General features: G+C 41.0%; 2 protein-coding genes across 2 annotated transcripts; both read right to left on the reverse strand.

Moving 5' to 3' along the window:
• Positions 1 to 717: 717 nt before the first annotated feature.
• LOC139467475 (phenazine biosynthesis-like domain-containing protein 1) lies at positions 718 to 6,062 on the reverse strand. Its single transcript, XM_071249020.1, has 7 exons — positions 5,802 to 6,062; positions 5,047 to 5,146; positions 4,144 to 4,253; positions 3,089 to 3,118; positions 2,771 to 2,859; positions 1,928 to 2,178; positions 718 to 965 (listed from the first exon to the last, which is right to left on the reverse strand). The coding sequence occupies exons 1-7, from the start codon at positions 5,898 to 5,900 to the stop codon at positions 856 to 858; spliced, it is 789 nt and encodes a 262-aa protein (XP_071105121.1). The 5' UTR covers positions 5,901 to 6,062; the 3' UTR covers positions 718 to 855.
• Positions 6,063 to 7,653: 1,591 nt separating this feature from the next.
• On the reverse strand, positions 7,654 to 18,835 carry LOC139467476 (phenazine biosynthesis-like domain-containing protein 1). Its single transcript, XM_071249021.1, has 8 exons — positions 18,552 to 18,835; positions 16,147 to 16,262; positions 15,490 to 15,588; positions 13,665 to 13,774; positions 12,529 to 12,558; positions 11,668 to 11,756; positions 8,276 to 8,526; positions 7,654 to 7,772 (listed from the first exon to the last, which is right to left on the reverse strand). Exons 1-8 carry the CDS (start codon positions 18,833 to 18,835, stop codon positions 7,654 to 7,656), a joined length of 1,098 nt encoding a protein of 365 aa, XP_071105122.1.
• Between the last annotated feature and the right edge of the window lie 524 nt (positions 18,836 to 19,359).

The following is a 19,359-nucleotide window of genomic DNA, read 5'->3' on the forward strand; positions in this document are numbered from 1 at the left end:
GATATTTCTTGATAATCATTAAAATGAAATGATAATAAAATGTGTCAATGGACAAGGGGACATGTAGACACGTGGTTTAATGTACTGCTTCCTTCAATCGTGTCAGGATCCGGTGATCGGTCGTATGAATCATATATTCGCCAAGATTCTGATTCTTGCTTTATTAGCTCCATACCCATGCTCTTGGGTTTCACAAAAGTTGTCAATGTCGACAACGAGGATTTGCTCAACAAGTTCATACGTACCATTGAAATAGTCGAAAGGCTCCTGAAAATGAATAACCACCTATTCCTGTAAACGCCGTGAGTGAGTATTATTTCATACGAAAGTAAGCATTTCCATCTGAAATGTCGCAGCGGCATGTTATTAATCGAATTTGCTAGTACTACTACTACTACTACTACTACTACTACTACTACTACTACTTCGGATGATCTTTGGTGCAACACAAGACATCTTTCTAACATTAACAAGAATGTAGACAGATGCTTTTGAAGTTAGAAATGTAACTAGGTCTGTGATCACCATTCCTATTTAAATACCTTAGCAGTTTTAGCAGATTTATTACAGTTGTGATGTAACTGACCAACCAACCAGAATAGATTATACTCATGTCATAAATGTAATTGTAGTATTCGACATCCTGGTATAGCTGACATGTTTTTAATAAAAACACTTTAAGTAATTATGAGAGTATAAATTTTATTAAAGCAACATATAAAGACCATTTCCTCCTCAGTTCAGATATTACTGACAACAAGCACCTGTTACGTAATGATAAGCGACACATTGCCAAGCCGTTCCTTTTATGCTGAACTATTGTAGTTTTTTTCCAGCTGCTTCTAGTTATTGCGGCTACAGTTTCAGCACTCCATCCATGACAAAGGCGGCTTTACCCAGCAGTTCAACCCGGTCACCTCTCAGCTTGACCACAATCTCCCCACCTCGTGCAGAACACTGTCTGGCTGGAAGAAATCAGAGATTGTTTTGAAAAAGAATTGTTTCAGTCATCACAGCTACGCGACATGACAGGCGAAACGACTTCAACACTAGTAACAGCCCAGTCACTTTCGCCCCTCTATACGACAGTTCACAGCTCATATATGTATCAGACACCTGGCTATATATGCAGTTCCATGGGTATTTTAATCTATCAGTCGTCCCAGGTCGTAGGCCCAAATGTATTGATGAGTGAGGGTGCTTGGTTTAAGAACACTTTCAGCAGTATTTCTGTTAATGTCACTGGTACCACTTAGGGAGAAATCCCAAAGTGACGCATGTTGCAGACGTTTATTGCTTCAATGAAGCCGATTAGTACGGCTATAGTGGTGGGGATATTATATTTCATATCAGTATGAGTCAGGTAGTCAATCAGCTATTCAAAGAAAACAACGTGTTCTACCATGCCATTCGTATGTTTGTTTGTTGTTTAACGCCGCACTCAGCAATATTCCAGCTATATGACGGCGGTCTGTAAATAATCGAGTCTGGACCAGACAATCCAGTGGGCGACATCATGAGCATCGATCCACGCAATTGGGATACGATGACATGCATCAACCAAGTCAGCAAGCCTGACCACCCAATCCCGTTAGTCGCATGGGTTGCTGAAGACCTATTCTACCCCGGATCTTCACGGGTCCCATGCCATTCGTAACATTCGTTTGTAACATGTTAATTGTTATATGGCAACATAATAGGTTATGTACATAATCAAGTGTGTTTCACCATAATTTGTTCATTGATTTTGGTCATTTACCGAGTTCACAATTTAGTTTTGAACGAACCCATTTCAGGGTCAATCTACGTGTTTCAACCTGGAATGAACTCGTAACATACACGTCACAAACAATTCTCAAATCACAACCAACAATTCAAAGTGACCTATAACATGTAATAACTTTCATTCCCCTGAGACAAAACTTACTAAAGAAATCATTCTTTCCTAACTGTTGTGCCCAGTAATGCGCTAGAACTGTCTGCGCAGAACCGGTAACAGGGTCTTCCGGTACATCGTCCCAAGGTACAAAACAACGAGACACAAAGTCATAGGGGGCGCCATCATCACTCTGGTAACCATCCCCGGGAGGCCCTCTGGTGGTGACAATTACAAGAAACACCCTACCGCTGGATCTCTTCATTGCTGATATATCAGGCGTCCAGGACTCGAATTCTTCTCTGTCATTAGAAAGAAAAACATTCACTGCTGCATACGTTCAATATTTGTTTGCACGAAGTCAGTTCTCAAATATCGAGCACCCTGTTCAAATACATTGAGATGAAGAAAACAAAGACATTAGTTTTATCCATACCAAGGTTCCTGTTTTTATAACTGGGGATCCGGGTTCAGAATATGTCCCACCACTCTATTGCATGTAGTTACAGGCGACTAAATAGGAAATAATTGGTGTCATCGTACGCGGACAATTGTGGGACCTTGCTCATTATATAAATCTCTTGGGTTATTTTACCAGTTGAGATCCGGGTCTTCAGCAACCGATGCTTGTCGTAAGGGGAGACTATGCTGGTCGCAAGAGGTGACTAGATGGATCGGATGGTCCGGCTCGCTGACTTGCTTGATGCATGTGATCGTATCCAAGTTGGTCGATGTTCATGATATCACCACTAGACATGGATTGTCTGGTCTAGACTCGATTGTCGACAGCCTGCCGTCATATAGCTGAGAATATTGCTGAGTGCGGCGCTAAACAAACAACAAAACTAGGCTGGAAGTACATCTAAGAATGTTATCTAAGAATTAGCAACTGACCTGGACCATCCGTCGTGAAGTCGTATGAGTAGATAACGCAGGGAATCGCAGTAGACGATGTCGCTAACACCCGATATATCCCCCAACGACTGAAGTAGAGAACAAATGAAGACATATGATGTTGTTAATGTTGTTAGTACTGGTGTTGCTGTTGGTGTTGATGTTGATGTTGATGTTTCATCATAATGTTGCATTCAGTCAATCGTTTTCCTTATAAAGCAATGGGCACAGATCAATCCTACTGATCCTTGGAACACCCATACTCAGTACATGCAATGATGTAAAGTGAACAATGTGTGGTAACAGAAGAATACATACCGCTACAATCTCCTCATGTTGACTTTGGTCCTGAAAAAACCCCAGTAAAATCTTCAACTCTCAGAACCGAAATAGAATGTTTCTAAGCTTCTCGGCATAATTGTGTCACAGCAAACTCCGTTTCACAAATTGTAGTTGGTAAATCTAAGTGGAAATAAATAGTTTTGACTTGTTCAACTTTGTTATCATTATTAAAAATAAGTGTATCTCAGCCGTTAGACCTCGGCCTGCTTTAGTGAGTGAGTTTGGTTTACGCCGCTTTTAGCAATATTCCAGCAATGTCACGGCGGGGGACACAAGAAATGGGCTTCACACATTGTACCCATGTCGGGAATCGAACCCGGGTCTTCGTGACGAGCAAACGCTTTAACCACTAGGCTACCCGACTACCAACAATGTATTTCAGGCATTATAAAAGTAAAATTATACAAACATATTCAAATTTTTACACAAAAACAGCTATATACACGGGACACCATTTGGATACATTTAGTTACAGTTATCGGAATATTAACTGCCTATCAAAATTGACCTTTCGCCTTAAAATGTAGTAGACACTTATCATGGTAAAAGGTCCCACTTAACTCCAGCTGTTCTATTTAACCGCGAGGCCTACAAATCTGTATTTGTTTGTTTGTTGTTGAACACCGCACTCAGCAATATTCCATCTATATGACGGCGGTCTGTAAATAATCGAGTCTGGGTAGGTTTTGTGGTCATTCGATACAACAAACAATATCTTACTGGAACAGGCGGCCAAGTTGTCTAAGTGATATGTGCAGTTGCGTACCTAATTAGGATTCGCTGATCGTGGGTTTGAATCTCGTATTCATCCTGATTATGATCAATGGTCTGTCAGTGTCAGCCGTGATCGCAGTCCTGTTACTGGTACAATGTATACAACAATTCCTCGCGTCACTTAAGTTGGCACGCAGTGATATAACAAATACCGTTCAAAGCGGCGTTAAACCTAACACACCCACTCACCACTATATTATCTTAATGTTCAACTGTCCAGGTCATAAAATTAAAAGACCACAATGTATCAAACCCACCTCTTTCACAGTAGTGCCAACGGGGAAATCCATGTGAATCGACTGCCCCTCGCGTTTAACGATCAAATCTCCACTTAGTGTCTTAAACACGATACGATCATGTTTGTTGTCTGTGGAAACAAAAAAAGTTTAAATTTGACGTTGAATGGAGTTGAATGCCCCGCTAGCGAGCAGTATACAGTTGGCAGTATACTTCATCAGTCAAAATAAAGGACGGTCCCTTCAATATTCGTGTTTCCTACTCACCTAATGATCATTGGGTGATACCTCAGGTAAAATTAGAGTCCCGGACATAATTTTGTGTTAATGTGTGATGTGGGTGATAGTGACATCGTGCCCGGACGGCGTGGATTGTTGCTCATACTATCAACCACTGGTTCGCGTGGCTAAGCCTCCCAGGACGCGGTGATATAGATGGAATGCGGTACAAATGCAGCAAAAATCAACCTTAACTCTTTCATCTGCTCATTCAGATCAAGTCAAGTTTCAAACACAAGACACATAGTGGCGATATGAGATATATGTCCAACATAACGTAGTTTAAAATACAATCTACTTTCCTTAGAGTCATAAGAATATGATCGCTACAGAGTCATGGTCACGACATATCATAAACATTTACTCATATACGAATTTCAAGTTTATTTTACAGAAAAAAGTGCTGGTATTAAAGAAGATTCAGTATTGGTCAAAGTAACAATTATGTAGAATTCTGTACCACAATATTTACATATTTATGGGATGTGATATCAGTTTGGCTTCTTGCAAGTATGATACTAACAATTACATGACAATGTCAATTATGTGAGAGACTTGTGTGAAATACAGTTCTGTTACTTTTCTACTGACAGACTCATAATCCAACAAAGAGAAGGATTGGATACCCGTACAAGCGAAACTTACTTTCTTTAAAACTATCCGATTTATCTATAAGTTTGATAAATGCAGTTTCAGACAGGTTCATCTCCATGGCAATCTTCTGCAGAATATCATCGTCTAGATTCTGTGGACATATTTTAGCCAAATATATGAAAGCACTGATCGCATCCGTCACACAAATGTAGAAAAACAAGATTAAAACAAAATATCACATAATGGCAAAGTACATACCTTATCATTTCCTTAATGTAGTAATATACTCAACATATTGTAGCAGTGTCAGTTACTTATATAGTGTTGTGGTGATAGTTATTTAATATATTGTAGCATTTGCACAAAAAAGCACAATTACAATTAACGAAATCACGGGCAATGTATGATGGCTTATTTTGACATTTTAGGGGCAACTAGGACAATCAAAGGTTCCACTTGCGCAGATGAGGAATGTGTCATTTGTAGGAGAAATTGAATGTAGGTCGCGTTTGGGACACAGGGACATCGCTGTGTGAGGAAAGCTATTAGAGTTTCCTCCCTTTAATACTCGCTGAACAGTGTGTGCACACAGGTGGATCAGATTAATCTCACAATCAGGAACTGGACTTGTTCTTGCAATCATAAACTGACTCTTCACCAGGGAATATAGATCATGTACTTTTGTCGTCACATAACTAACATAATGCCTCCCCAATATCATTGTTATTATCAAATCAAAACGCAGCGGGGATGCACTCGTTGAATTTGAGATGCTATTTGTGGCGAAATCCACAGTAGAAACTTACAACATCGGACGGCAAGGGACAGATGGCGGCCGGGTTGCCTTTGAAGGGGACGTCAGTGAAGGCATCGACAGTGTAGAGCTGGAGGATGACACCGGCCATGTTCTAACTTCAGTGTTGTACACAACAGAGGTCGGCGACTGGGCTGTGTGTGGCCTGACCTATTTTCACCTTGTGGGGCCGCTACTACGATATAGTACCAGTTTAAATAGCGACAATATTTCTGATATCATCAAGTCTCTAATATTGCAAATGAATTGTGATATCAACAATAGATGTGAACACGGCGTGTTGTACGGCAACAAAGACATTGCCAGGATGCACTTTGATACTCCACAACTCTGTGGCGTCTATTAAGCTCACCTAATATTATGTAATTACTTTGTTGTCCTTTGTACGATGTCATTTTTCTTTACTTTCCGGGTCATTCCTAGCAGCGTGTCTCTTTCCGTCCTATCACACATATCATGGACGGGTTGTCCGTTTGATTCGAACATATTGCTAATAATCCAGGTGTTGTCATCGGTGGGAACAAAACACTCCAACGTACACCGTCACCATGTATATAGTTACATGACGAATCCACTTTCCTGTAACAGTCTGGTGAACCATGGCCAGTATTGCTTTGGCTGTAGATTTTTGTGGCGGGTACACAAATGTCACTGGTCGAGAGGTTTCTCAGAAGATATTTACATACACTGACGAAGCCGATGTACGATGGACAACCAGCCAATGGTATTCCGTCATCTTACCTTTAAACAATATTTTGTGCATTACCTCTCTTCTAATGCGACAACCCGGGACTTTCGCTACTTTATCTTCGTTTATATATACGTTTGTACGTCTGTACGTCTTAGTATGTCTTCAGGTTTTAGAGTCAGATTTCTTCCTCAATTAACAAACTGGCCTTATCTTTGGCATCTTTTATATGTCACTCAGATGAGTTCTTTGATCAAGCAACGCTTACATAAAATAAAGCACAAAACACTCTCCATATTCATGAGGAATCGGGGCGGTCGGGTAGCCTGGTGGTTAAAGCGTTCGCTCGTCACGGCGAAGACCCGGGTTCGATTCCCGACATGGGTACAATGTGTGAAGCCCATTTCTGGTGTCCCCCGCCGTGATATTTCTGGAATATTGCTAAAAGCGGCGTAAAACCATACTCACTCACTCACTCACTCATGAGGAATCTCGTATGACGCTCTTTGAATCTTGGGAGAAGGGGCATGTTCGATTTGTACCTCAAACATTGTGAAATGTAAACACCAAGGGCAAAACTGGTTATCTTATTTGAGGCCTTGTCGGTGGGAAAAACTGCCAACTTTTCTTGTACGGCACTCAGACAGCTGGCTGGGAAAGAATAGGGTTATTATCCACCTTCCTACCAATGAAATCACCATGTAATTACGTATTCCACTTTGAGAGATATTCAACAGGTTACCATCATATGATTGTATTTGGGTATAGGAAAACACGTTTTCGAAATACGATCGCGATAAAAATTAATATGTAAGAACTGATGCAATGAAGGCCTCTAGCTGCTATACTAATATACATTGTAGTCACCGAGTTGCATTGACAAGTGTGTAATGGCGACATGTACAAAACGTTTTATTACTTGTCATCGTGTGTATAAAAACATGATCCTGTTATAGAATGCCATAATGCTAAATACACTGCCTATTTCATGATGCGAATAATGATATTATATAATATTATATAAAAAACATTGGTTTACTGGTTTGTTTTATGAATATTATCTTATTTACAGGTTGGGTCCGAACTTATTGTGCAATCGGTCTCAGCCTGTCAGTCTGATTATGTTTGAGGAAGGCATGGTAATAGCCTCATCAGATCAGTGCTGGTCCAGCGTTAGTGCAACATCCATGGTGAACCTGGCTTTACCCAGTATTTCCGCGCGGTCGTCTCGAAGTCTCATGATGATGTCGCCTCCACGTTTGGAACACTGTCTCGCTGAAAATGATACGGCTAAATAATACGAACGGGTGCTTTAGGCAAACCGTACTTGCTGGTGCAATTAGTGATCAAATGCAATAAAACATTCTGAAAAAATAAACAAATATTTGATGTTTTTCGTCATATGACGCTGACAAACGTTCAATTAAATGTCAAAAGGTCTTCTAATAGCAACAGCTTAATACCCATACTTGATTCATTGTAATGATTATACTAATAACAATCCATGGTTATCAGGTAACCTCGTGGTTGAAACGTTTGACCGTCACGCCGAACCCGGGTCGATTTTCCACGTGCGGGAAGCCCTGTTTTGGTATTTGTGTCGAGATTTATTCGAATATTACTCAAACCAGCTTAACCCACACTAGCTTATACATTCAGTCACTTCTGTATTATTACAGATGGTTTCCACCCAAACAAAAGCACAGCTGACTTGCCACCAACCCCTCACTTCAAGATTCTTTCAGCAACATTGTAAGTTGACAACGTCACGCCCTTACCATGGAAATATCTCTTGCCTAACTGTTGTGACCAGTAATGCGCAAGGACCGTCTGCGCAGATCCCGTCACCGCATCTTCTCTAGAGCTTGTCCATGGAGAAAAACACCGGGAGACAAAATCATACGGAGTGACGGACTTATCAACGTATCCCTCCTCGGTAGAGCCTCTTGTGGTGACAATAAGAACCCTCAATTTGTTTGTTGATGTTTCTATTGATCCAATGTCTGGTTGCCAACATTCAAACTGATGTCTGCAAGTTAACATTGAAATAAAAACAATAATATTAATCTGTAAACAAAAATAAGATATTGTGACATCATACTGCACATCCAATGACATTATTTACATGGAGCAGAAATGAGCCAGAAAGGGATGTTGGGGTTGTAAGGATCAACTATTAGTTCAGAAAATGATCCTTGAAGAAGCTAAAACTTACCACCGTAACCTCTCAATAAGTTGGATAGACTACAGAAAAGCTTATGATTCTGTACCTCACGAATGGATTTTGAGATCACTGGAATGTATTGACTTCCCCGAGCGACTACTTGTTTTACTCAAGTTTTTAATGAATAGCTTGTCAACTCAACTTGAGATGTATTCGCAGCGGCAGGTGGTGACTTCGGAACCCATTTCTATCAGAAGAGGAATATTTCAGGGCGATTCTTTTAGCCCTTTGCTTTTCTGTTTGTCACTAAATCCTTTAAGCTTTTTGCTCAGCAAAATGGAAGGTTATCACCCGGGACCTCCAAAGCACAGATCCCCAACACCCCTTACTCACCTCCTTTACATGGATGACCTTGAACTTATTTCCAATGGTGGATCTACATTAAAATAACAGATTCTGCTCGTCGAGTCATTTTCTAATGATATCGGCATGTCCTTTGGACCTGACAAATGCAACATTCTTCATCTGGCAAGGTAGAAGAGGGAGGATCAGTCAGTTTACTTGGAGGAGTTATTGACCATCTTGTGGAAGGTCAGGCCTATACGTACTTAGGGATGCAGATTAGGGACAAACTCCAGAATGCCCATATCAAGGGCAAACTTCGGGCCGAGTACAAATGTAGACTAAAGAAAATCTGGAGTTCAGAGCTAAACGCTCGCAAAAAAGTAAAAGCCACAAATACTTATGCTGTGACAATCCTTTCGTATTCTTATGTGTTGTTGATTGGACGAAACAAGAAATACTGGGTACTGACACCCTCACACGAAGAATCATGATAGACACTAGATCCCACCACCCTCGCTCTTCCCTCAATCACTTATATTTACCAATTATGATGGGAGGGCGTGGTTTAATGTCGACTCCGAGGCTCTTCATGATAGAATTGTTTTGTGTACTTTTGCACACATTAATTTGTCTGATGATGCTCTTGTGAAGCACGTCAAGACTCAAGATGAAAACAAGGTATTCCACGGTTTTCTAAAACGAGGCAAGGATGTGGGACATATTCTCAATGTCGGTGTTGATTTTGTCGATGGTTCTGTACAGCTGTACGGTACAGAAATGAGTGCAGAGTCCTTCGCTTGGATGATGTCGTCTGGCCTGAAAAGTGAAACTGAAGGCTTTCTGTTTGCTGCTCAGGACCAGTCACTTCCCACTCGAAACCGTCAATGTGTGATTTTGCATCAATGTAAATATGAAATGTAAATTATGTAATGAATTTAAATGAGACTGTCCAACAGATTGTCAGTGGATACCCAGCTTTGGCACAAACAGAGTATCTTAAACGACATGATGTTGTAGCTCGATCATTTTAATACCGTCTTCGCCATGCTTGTGGTTTTGACACAGAGGTCCATCCATGGTACAGCCCGGAATATGTAGGGGGCATCATGGAAAATGATAAATACAAAATTCTTTGGAATAGGCCCATTTACAGCCTTAGGCGTATCCGGGCCAACAAACCTGATCTTTCCCTTGATAAATCCAATGAAATCATTTATATCATTGAATTTTCTGTCCCCTTTGACAGTAATGTGATATACAAAATTGAGGAAAAAAATGGCAAATATGCAGACCTCACTTTCGAAATGTCACGCTTGCATCCCAAGTAGCAAGTTGTCCGACTCCCCATTGTTCTCGGTGTCTTAGGTTTGGTACCTCCCAATCTGTTGACTGACATCGGGAGAGTACCCGGGTTTGCTACGAGGAATACAGCCCCTCTTACAATCTGGGTAATGTAGAAGGCTGCAGTGTTGGGGAGTCTTCACATTCTCCGAAAGGTTCTGGGTGGGTTTGACAAGGCAGCGCTTCCTGGGAGAAGTCCTATTCGCTGTCTGGGCTGCGTGTAGAGGAGGCAAGGGCCCTGAGCTGATGATGAGCCTAACCAGACTGACTGTGCCAGGATCACCCAAACCCTCTTTGCTACATTTTGTATTTTAATCTGTAAATAATAATAATCGCTCAATCGCTTATACTTACCAATTATGATGGGATGACTTGGTTTGATTAATGTGGAGGCTCTTCGTGATAGAATTGTTTTGTGCACTTTTGCACACATTATCATTTAATTGTCTGATGATCCTCTTGTGAAGCCTGTTAAGACTCATGATGAAAACAATGCATTCCACAGTTTTCTAAAGCGAGCCAAGGATGTGGGACATAATCTCAATGTCAGTGTTGATAATGTTGATGGTTCTGTACTGTTGGGCGGTACAGAAATGAGTGTCAACCAAGCGAAGTGCCATTTCAAGTCGCCCCAGACTCAGTTTTTCAAGGAGAGGCTTTCTGAACGACCACTGCATCGAGTTTATGTGCAGTGTGTTGAGAAGATCAGCAACCCTACAGAGTCCTTTGTTGGATGAGGTCGGCTGGAAAGTTATACAGAAGGCTTTCTGTTTGCTGCTCAGGACCATCACTTCCCACTCGAAACCGTCAATGTGTGATTTTGCATCAAAATGTAAATATGAAATGTAGATTATGTAATGAATTTAATGAGATTGTCAGTGGATGCCCTGCTTTTCCACAAACGCAGCATCCGAAACGCGATGATGGTGTGGCTCGATCATTTTATTACCGTCTTCGCCATGCTTTAAGTTTTGACACAGAGGTCCCTCCATGGTACGATCCAGATTATGTAGAGGGCGTCATGGAAATGATAAAGGCAGGGTAACAATGAGTACTACCTTCTAACATTTTTTGGTATGACGCGGCCGGGGATCGAACCCAAGACTTTACGCACTCCGGGGTGACGCTCTACCACTAGACCACGTTCGTGACTGAAACAACTGTGGTTAATTCGTTGTTATGCAATATTGATACATAACATCTTAGAAGCTTTGAACATTTACCATGTCTGTACAGGATCTCTAGATGTTGTGGGCTGTCTGTTGGACATATACTATTGCTTTTAAAAGCCAACTAAGGATTTAGAAAATTGCGACATACCTTGACCAGCCATCTTGTAGTCTCACTGGCAGGAACCGTAGAGGCTGACAGTAGGCGACATCCATGACCCCGGGAACGTCCCCGCGAGCCTTGGAAACACATATGAAAATCCACCAATAATAATTTTCCTGATCAATCTCGCTAAACAAAGATCTGAGGACATCCCATTACGGGTCACGTCAGAACGACCTTTCATCCAACCAATCAGAGCGTCGCTTACCAGATCATGAAAGTGACAGACGGAATAAGTTTTCTAATCATGCAACCTCGAAATATTTAACTGGGTATTCCGAACGACAGTTACGGGTTTTATGATTATGTCCATACAATCTTGGCCATCTATAAGCCATTCCAGAATGTACTTTTTATCAGTTTTAAAATTTTTAATCGAGAATACGTCAAAATATGTTTCGAAGTGTAGTCGCCAGTTTGAAACTAAGTGTCGTAAAGCTCGAGAAAGCTGCCTTCTGATTGGCTAATGTCGATTTCTTGTCAGTCATTTCATTGATCGGTCAAAGTTTGCGAAAGATCGTTCTGACGTGAACCGTAATGGGATGTCATCAGATCTTTGTTTAGCGGTAGCAAAAGCTAAGATCTGATCTTAATGAGATTGATTTCCTGATATTTCTTTATCATCATGAAAACATAATGATAACCAATTGCAACAATAGTCCAATAGTCGCCAAGATTCTGATACTTGGTATTTTAGCACCATACCCATGTTCCTGGGTTTCCCAAAAGTGGTAAACGTCGACGACGAACATCTGCACATCTTTGGGCTTTCACTGACAATACGCTGACACTCACAGTCGCGTTAACCACAACTCAATGACTTGATATTTGTAACAAGTTCATACGAACTGATAGAATAGCCGAATGATACCGTAGCTCCTGAAAACAGATAACCACCTTATTCATGTAAACGGCCTGAGTGAGTGGGTGAATAATATTTCATACTACTACTACCACGACGACGACGACGACGATGGTGATAAACAACAACAACAACAATAAGACTGATGACAGTGAAAAGTGAAAATATGAGGAAGTGAAATACAAATGATGAAAGTCAAGTATTCTAATCCGTGTGCTGTTCCAAATATGTTGGATAAACTCTACGATGCATTTTAGTATGCGCGCATTCAGGTGATCCTTGGTGCAAAAAAAGTCAGAATGTCTTACATTAACCAGGAGTTAAAAAGAATCTTGCCCCTGCTTTTAACGCACTGTACTGCTGGACTATTCAAAATTAGATGTCAGTGGGCGAATAATAATCTAAATATGCACGGGGTAACACATTTAAGGAGACGAGGTTATGAATTACTGTGGGCTAGAGCTCACTTTCACCCATTACTAAGACAGAGGTCATCTAACATAGGTGTGTGTGTGCGTGTGGGGGGATGGAGGGTGGTGGTGGTGGTTACGGGTGACCCAGTCGTCTAAGGCGCCACGATTCGCTGTGCAGAAATGCGTCCCTTGGGCACGCCAGAAACCTACGATTGTGGGTTCGAATCCAGGTTCGCCCCGATTATGTTCCTAGGGTTGTCAGCACGATACCCGTGCTCGTTGGTTTCACCGAAGTGGTAAACGTCTGAGACCGACCTGTGTCACTTTGGGCTTTCCTCCCACATTAAGCTGACACACCGCGATATAACTGGAATACTGTTAAAAGCGGCATTAAACTCAACTCACTCACTCACTCTAACATAATGTATATACATGTAGTCTATGAATGAAACCACTGCAGTGTTTGTAGCAGATCCTGAATACGTATGGCTCCGACATGTGGTCCGTTCATAATACAACACTGAGCAGCCTCAGGATCAGTGAAGATGACAATGTAAGATTGGCCAATATGTACGAATAACACACTTCCTCTTCTGTTTGATAAAGGGTTTCAATTGTCAAGCAATCTGCAGTGGAAACTGTTCGTCTAAAACCTGGCTGTTGGGTTATGACACTTACATATGATACTGTTTCTGCATATGGATATTTACCTCTTTGACAATGTGCCCAATAGGAAGATCTAACGAGAAATATTCATCCTCCTGTTTCAAGAATAGGTCTCCCACGAGTGTTTTGAATACGATACAGGCGTTAGTATTTCCTACAAATATAGACGCATTTCATGATATTTTGTAGAGCATCAATTTAGGGTCTTTGGCTGGAGAAGGCAACGCGTTAACTGCCAAGCTACCCCACCGTCCCCTTTTAGTGTAAAGAATTCCAATAGTGGTAATGATAGATACGATACACATTGTGAGATAAGACATATTCGAAGCAAGTGAAGTATAGAATCAGATATCAGTATGATATAAATAAACATAAAGCCACTGCTTTGAAACTCAAATATTTGCAACACACGATCAAACGTGCCGGTAAGACAGGACATACTTATTCTTACCGCTGACACCTGGTGTGATTAATGACTTTCAGTGATCCATTCATATAATTTTCTCTGCTATAGTGGGCTTAATCCGTAAAACTCTTTATCAGCGGATATTCTTGTTTGTTGGTTTGTTGTTTAACATTCCAGCTATATGACGGCCGGCGGGTATTCTCTGACGTACATATATATATTCTTTAAAAAGTTGGGGATCACGAAATATAAATGTTAATGCCAAGTATAAGAACAAAGATAAGTCTTGACGACAAACATCCTATGGAAGAACGTTTATACATCCGATAGTTTGCACGTACCAGGCAGTAGAGCCACACGCGTGCGTAGGATGACGTTCCTGATTTTGACACTTTCAACGAAGGTCGATTAATCTCTGGACCATTATTTCTGTCAACCTTATTGATTCTGCGTATCATAGGTTGTGATTTACTTAGTTTACTTCAATTCAGTCGAAACTGGGGTAATCATCGCTGATCACATGTCATGTTTTCATATGAGTCTCTTCCTTGAGGCGTGGTTGAAATGAACAAGCCAATGTCAACCTGAGACTTCATGGCAGATTTGGCGGTGGATAGGTTATGGTATGGGGTGGCATCAGTATGACTGACCGAACTGAACTCCATATTGTGCAAGGGAGGATCTCTGGGCAGTACTATCGGAACAACAGACTGACACACTTTGTTGTTCCGTTTGCAAAGCGTGTGGGTTGGCGTTTTGTCTTTCGGTACGACAACGCCCGTGCTCATCGTGCACGAATTGCCTCCAGCAGCACAACATCCAAAGACTGCCATGGCCAGCAATGAGTCCTGATCGTTTCCCCCTTCAACACATCTGCGACATGATAGGAATAAGTGTACGTCAACGTCCGAGACCGCTGAACACATTATCTGAACTTGGTCAGGCGCTGCAAGAGGAGTGGGACTGACAGCCTCCAATCGCCATTATGAGACGCACACGCAGTATGCCTCGTCCAGTGAATGAATGCCACAAATCATGGCGGTACTGCGCACAGCTCATCCAAAAACGTCAACTTTGAAATGCCCATCTTACACCTATCATCCTTCAAGATCGTTGGCGGTCATAACATCTACTATCAAACTTCACGACCGGTTGTGATGTGTTCCCAATTCGTTAATTATTATCATACAACTAATACTAGAAACTAATATCTGGAAATTAAGTTATCCCCGAGTATCCCTTTGGTGTTTTTAAGAGTATAATACAAACATAATCAAGAATATACAAAAAATAATAATACAAAAGTATCGTTGGTCTTGCATGAAGGTTAGCTTCCTATGACTTATGTAAATGTCTACAACAGAGGGAAAACGTTATCGTACTTGGGGATTCTGTTCGGATTGAGTAAAATACAGTGACAGGTATACCAGTTTGCAGAGAATACAACATGGGTATATCCTTACTCATTTTCCTGAAAAGAACTGCTGCAGACCCGAGTGTGCCATGGCCACATAGCCGTACTTCATTGGATCTGGTTAAAGATCGGAGTTTGAACGTTATGCCTGGTGAAAAACAGCAAACATCCACGTTATTACAGGCCGAGTTTAAATACCAATGTATGCTTATGTTCAATATGGAGCTAGAACAAGAAAGCCGACATCACATCATTATGGAAATAGTAAAACAATCACTGACAATTTACAGTATACCTTTGTGTTCTTTGTAATTGGTTCCCCTTTCGACATGTATCGTCGCCATTGTTAAAGAATAACCTGGTCACGACAGAACGACGTTTTACATGATAAGGATAAAAACAGATTTTGAAATAATATTTTAGCCCTTCAATTGAGAAAAGTAGGATGCGTGCTGTCGTACGTTCTTAAATGCCATAGCCATTATCAAGATTTTTTGGTGAGTGAGTATGGTTTTACGCCACCTTTAGCAATATTCCAGCACAATCACGGCGGGGGACACCCATTGCTTTGAAGGACCCCTAGATACAAACATAGAAATTGATATAGATCGTGACGAACGCATTTTTATACTTTTAGAGTTTACCACAACAAACTTGATTTTTATTATTTCTTTTAAAAACACTTAAGACCATTTGTTTACATCACCAGATTGAAAGGTGCCTGATTCGCCGACAGGTTGGACAAATGTAGTTTCACCCATGCCCACCTCGCTGGCAATCTCCTGCATGACGGTGTTCGTCAGATCCCGAAAATGACACACACTTCAGTTGCACACTGCGCATACAGACGGGATATGACTCCAGAGATTTGTCTTAATTATAATATGATTACATAATTGTATGGTTGCACTATTTTTTAGACTATGGTATTACTTTTCCATCACGTGGCTAAGATGTTATTTCATGCACTGCCTGAAAACACAGCATGCCCGTGAAGATCCGGGGTAGAGTAGGTCTTCAGCAACCCATGCCTGTCGTAAAAGACGTCTATGCTTGTCGTGAGAGGCGAATAACGGGATCAGTTTAGGGTCATTTGTACGATTCGCAAATGTGAGCTGTATATAGATAGTGACGTAACGTCAGTCACTTCCGGCGGTCGAAATGCGGACAGATATAACACGGACAGAGGCGGCGCGAAAATGGCCAAATCTGCAAGGAAGGAGGAACGAAACACTGTTGCTGTGGGCGATGCAATAGTGACAGCCGATTTACTGAGCCGGATTACATGAAAGGGGTCCTTTTTATTCGTTTTCCGAAACCACATCCTGATTTGGCGAGGTGTCAGCGCTGGGTAACATTCGTGATCAACTCGTGATATTTCGGGACACGCCGAATAGCGACTCGTGCCCCTCTCGTGGACATTTTTGCGACTGGGTTCCGTCTAAGAGTAAACGGGCTTCGGTGAAAGAATTGTCAACTCATTGCGTAATGATACAAGTTTATACCGCTGGATGCCCAGTATTTTTTTCTGACGCACATTTTCCTAAGATCTGAAAAGTCATGGCATCTACCTCCGGCGATAAAATTACGCAGAGATCTAGAATATTAAATTTCCTATCTGAAGGTGTATATTTTACTGCAAATATTAAGCCGGTTTGAAAACAAGACACTGCTAAGTGTTGTTCGAGAATGTATTCTGCATTGCTTTCTCCCCTTTTTATCGTACACCGATAAACGCACTAACGTGTTGTTTTTTTTATTAAGCAGCTTAACGGAAACTGTGTGAGTACAAAAAAATGCCTGATATCTGAACGACATAAATGTATATCAAATGGATTTATATGCTTGTGTATAACGTTATGCATTCAATAAAACATATAGCCTGTCGTATATGACGAAAACTGATTTTCGTGGATGACGCCAAAAGACGACAGAGAGGTTCCACACATACACATAAAAGGGTCATAACTCAGCTATTCTTAGCCCTAGGTTATTATGTAACTCACGTCACTTGGTGAGAAATGGATAAGCTGTGGATAAGGATAATATCTTTTCGTGGTGTTTTGTTCACGAGGAACCAAACTATTCCAATACTTTAAGGTATAAAAAAGAACCCGTAAGAAATTTTAAAATCGTACTTCTTATAAAAGGAAGTAATAGTGAAATGGATGGCCCTATCTAACCTACTAATTAGTCCCAGATTCCAACATTCTCCTGATTGTGCAATTGTAATTTGACTTATGTTGCACCATTCAAAGGGGAGCACTAGCCTTTTCATAAAATCTAATGAATTTATGAAAAAGTGACACCATTATATTTGACGTCGTGACTGGGTTAATGTCGGAGAAAGACGACATTGGTATTTTGATTAATATATATCTGCCCTAATTTTCGTTCATGGTATTGAAAATGTCGATGAGTAAAATGGAATTTGAGGCTTTTTCGACACAACATAAAATGACTGCTTTTACCATGCAAATAATGTCGTGTATAAATACACCATTAGATAGTTTAGGGTAAAACTTAATTGGAAAAGATACGCACCTGTTTGGCATAAATCATACGTAATCAAATACCCAAACGTATATTTCCAAACAAACAATATTATCCTCAATATTAGACATCTCTTTGTTCATTATTATGTGATTATTTCTCTTTATTTCGTCTCAGAATGATACAATAAAAGAAAGCTCCTTTGGTATAGAATTATCAGGATAATCGTATAAAGTTCGACCAACGGGGTATACATGTCACAGCTTATATATGTTATACTTTTAACAATTCTTTGAGAAAATAAAATAAACAGTCTAATACACACAATATTTAAAAAAATGTGAACCCATTGATACAAAACGAGAGGAATAATTCGTAAATCGCGCACCTAGCAAATCATCAGACATCACCGTTCTGTCTGTCAAACAACAACAAAAAGATAATATCGAATACGAAGCTGTAAACTTTTCTTGTGTAAACAATGTTAAAAAAACAGTAGATTATCAAATTTCATACATTTTGTGGCCAATGAGGGCTAATTGTGAAAGACCCGTACCAAGTCGATGGTTTTCATTTATTTCTCTACATAGTCCCCTTCCAGGTTTACAGACTTTTTGCCAGCGATGCTGCAAGGCCTGGATGACGGTCAAGAAGAAATTTTCTTCAGCCACCCAAAAAAAGTCGTTCACGGCGGAAATGACGTCATCATTACAAGGAAAATAGCGACCGGCTAGTTCCTTTTTCAATTTGGGAAACAGGTGGAAGTCTGACGGGGCCAAATCGGGTGAATAAGGGGGATGGTCAATGAGTTCGAAGGCACAATCATGGACCGCTGACATGGCAACCACCGATTTGTGAACAGGAGCATTGTCTTGGTGGAACAGGACTCCTTTAGTGAGCATTCCCCGTCGCTTAGCTTTGATAGCTTCACGCAACTGTCTCAGTAGGCCAGCATAATATCTTCCATTGATAGTCTGGCCTTTTTCAAGATAGTCAATCAGCAGAATACCCTGGAATCCCAAAAGACTGAAGCCATCACCTTTCCAGCAGAAGGAACCGACTTAGCTCTCATCCATGGTTACAAATCGGGTCATAAAATCATCGGGATCTGCTTCAAAACGGCATAAATTGTCACGGGACGTCAGGAATCTGACACATTTCTGATCCGCTGTCAAGAGATTTGGCACCCATCTTACAGAAACTTTTGTCATTCCCAACTCGTTGGTGATAATGTGCTCAACCCTCTCATGAGAGATTCCCACAACACTGGCAATATGTCGAGTGGTCAATCGTCGATCAGCCATCACCATGTCATGCACCCGGGTAATGTTTTCCGGAATGGTTGTTGTTGAAGGCCTTCCTGGACGCGGGTCATCGTCAAGGCTCTCTCTGCCACGCTTGATATCCGCAGCCCACTTCTTTTACA

This window comes from Haliotis cracherodii, unplaced genomic scaffold (assembly GCF_022045235.1).
Source record: "Haliotis cracherodii isolate W230 unplaced genomic scaffold, xgHalCrac1.p SCAF_2, whole genome shotgun sequence".
In the NCBI taxonomy this organism is placed as follows: domain Eukaryota; kingdom Metazoa; phylum Mollusca; class Gastropoda; order Lepetellida; family Haliotidae; genus Haliotis; species Haliotis cracherodii.

What these genes read in the sequence shown, in the direction of transcription:
- LOC139467476 (XM_071249021.1), bottom strand. Translation starts at nt 18,835, where the DNA reads ATGCTCACTAAAGGAGTCCTGTTCCACCAAGACAATGCTCCTGTTCAC. An exon ending in ATCATTCGGCTATTCTATCA is followed by an intron (nt 11,757 to 12,528) that starts GTTCGTATGAAC and finishes TGTGTTTCCAAG; the next exon opens with GCTCGCGGGGACGTTCCCGG. An exon ending in CTACAAGATGGCTGGTCAAG is followed by an intron (nt 8,527 to 11,667) that starts GTATGTCGCAAT and finishes GTTAACTTGCAG; the next exon opens with ACATCAGTTTGAATGTTGGC.
- LOC139467475 (XM_071249020.1), bottom strand. Translation starts at nt 5,900, where the DNA reads ATGGCCGGTGTCATCCTCCAGCTCTACACTGTCGATGCCTTCACTGAC. An exon ending in TTGGCACTACTGTGAAAGAG is followed by an intron (nt 3,119 to 4,143) that starts GTGGGTTTGATA and finishes GGGTTTTTTCAG; the next exon opens with GACCAAAGTCAACATGAGGA. An exon ending in AACATGAGGAGATTGTAGCG is followed by an intron (nt 2,860 to 3,088) that starts GTATGTATTCTT and finishes TCTCTACTTCAG; the next exon opens with TCGTTGGGGGATATATCGGG.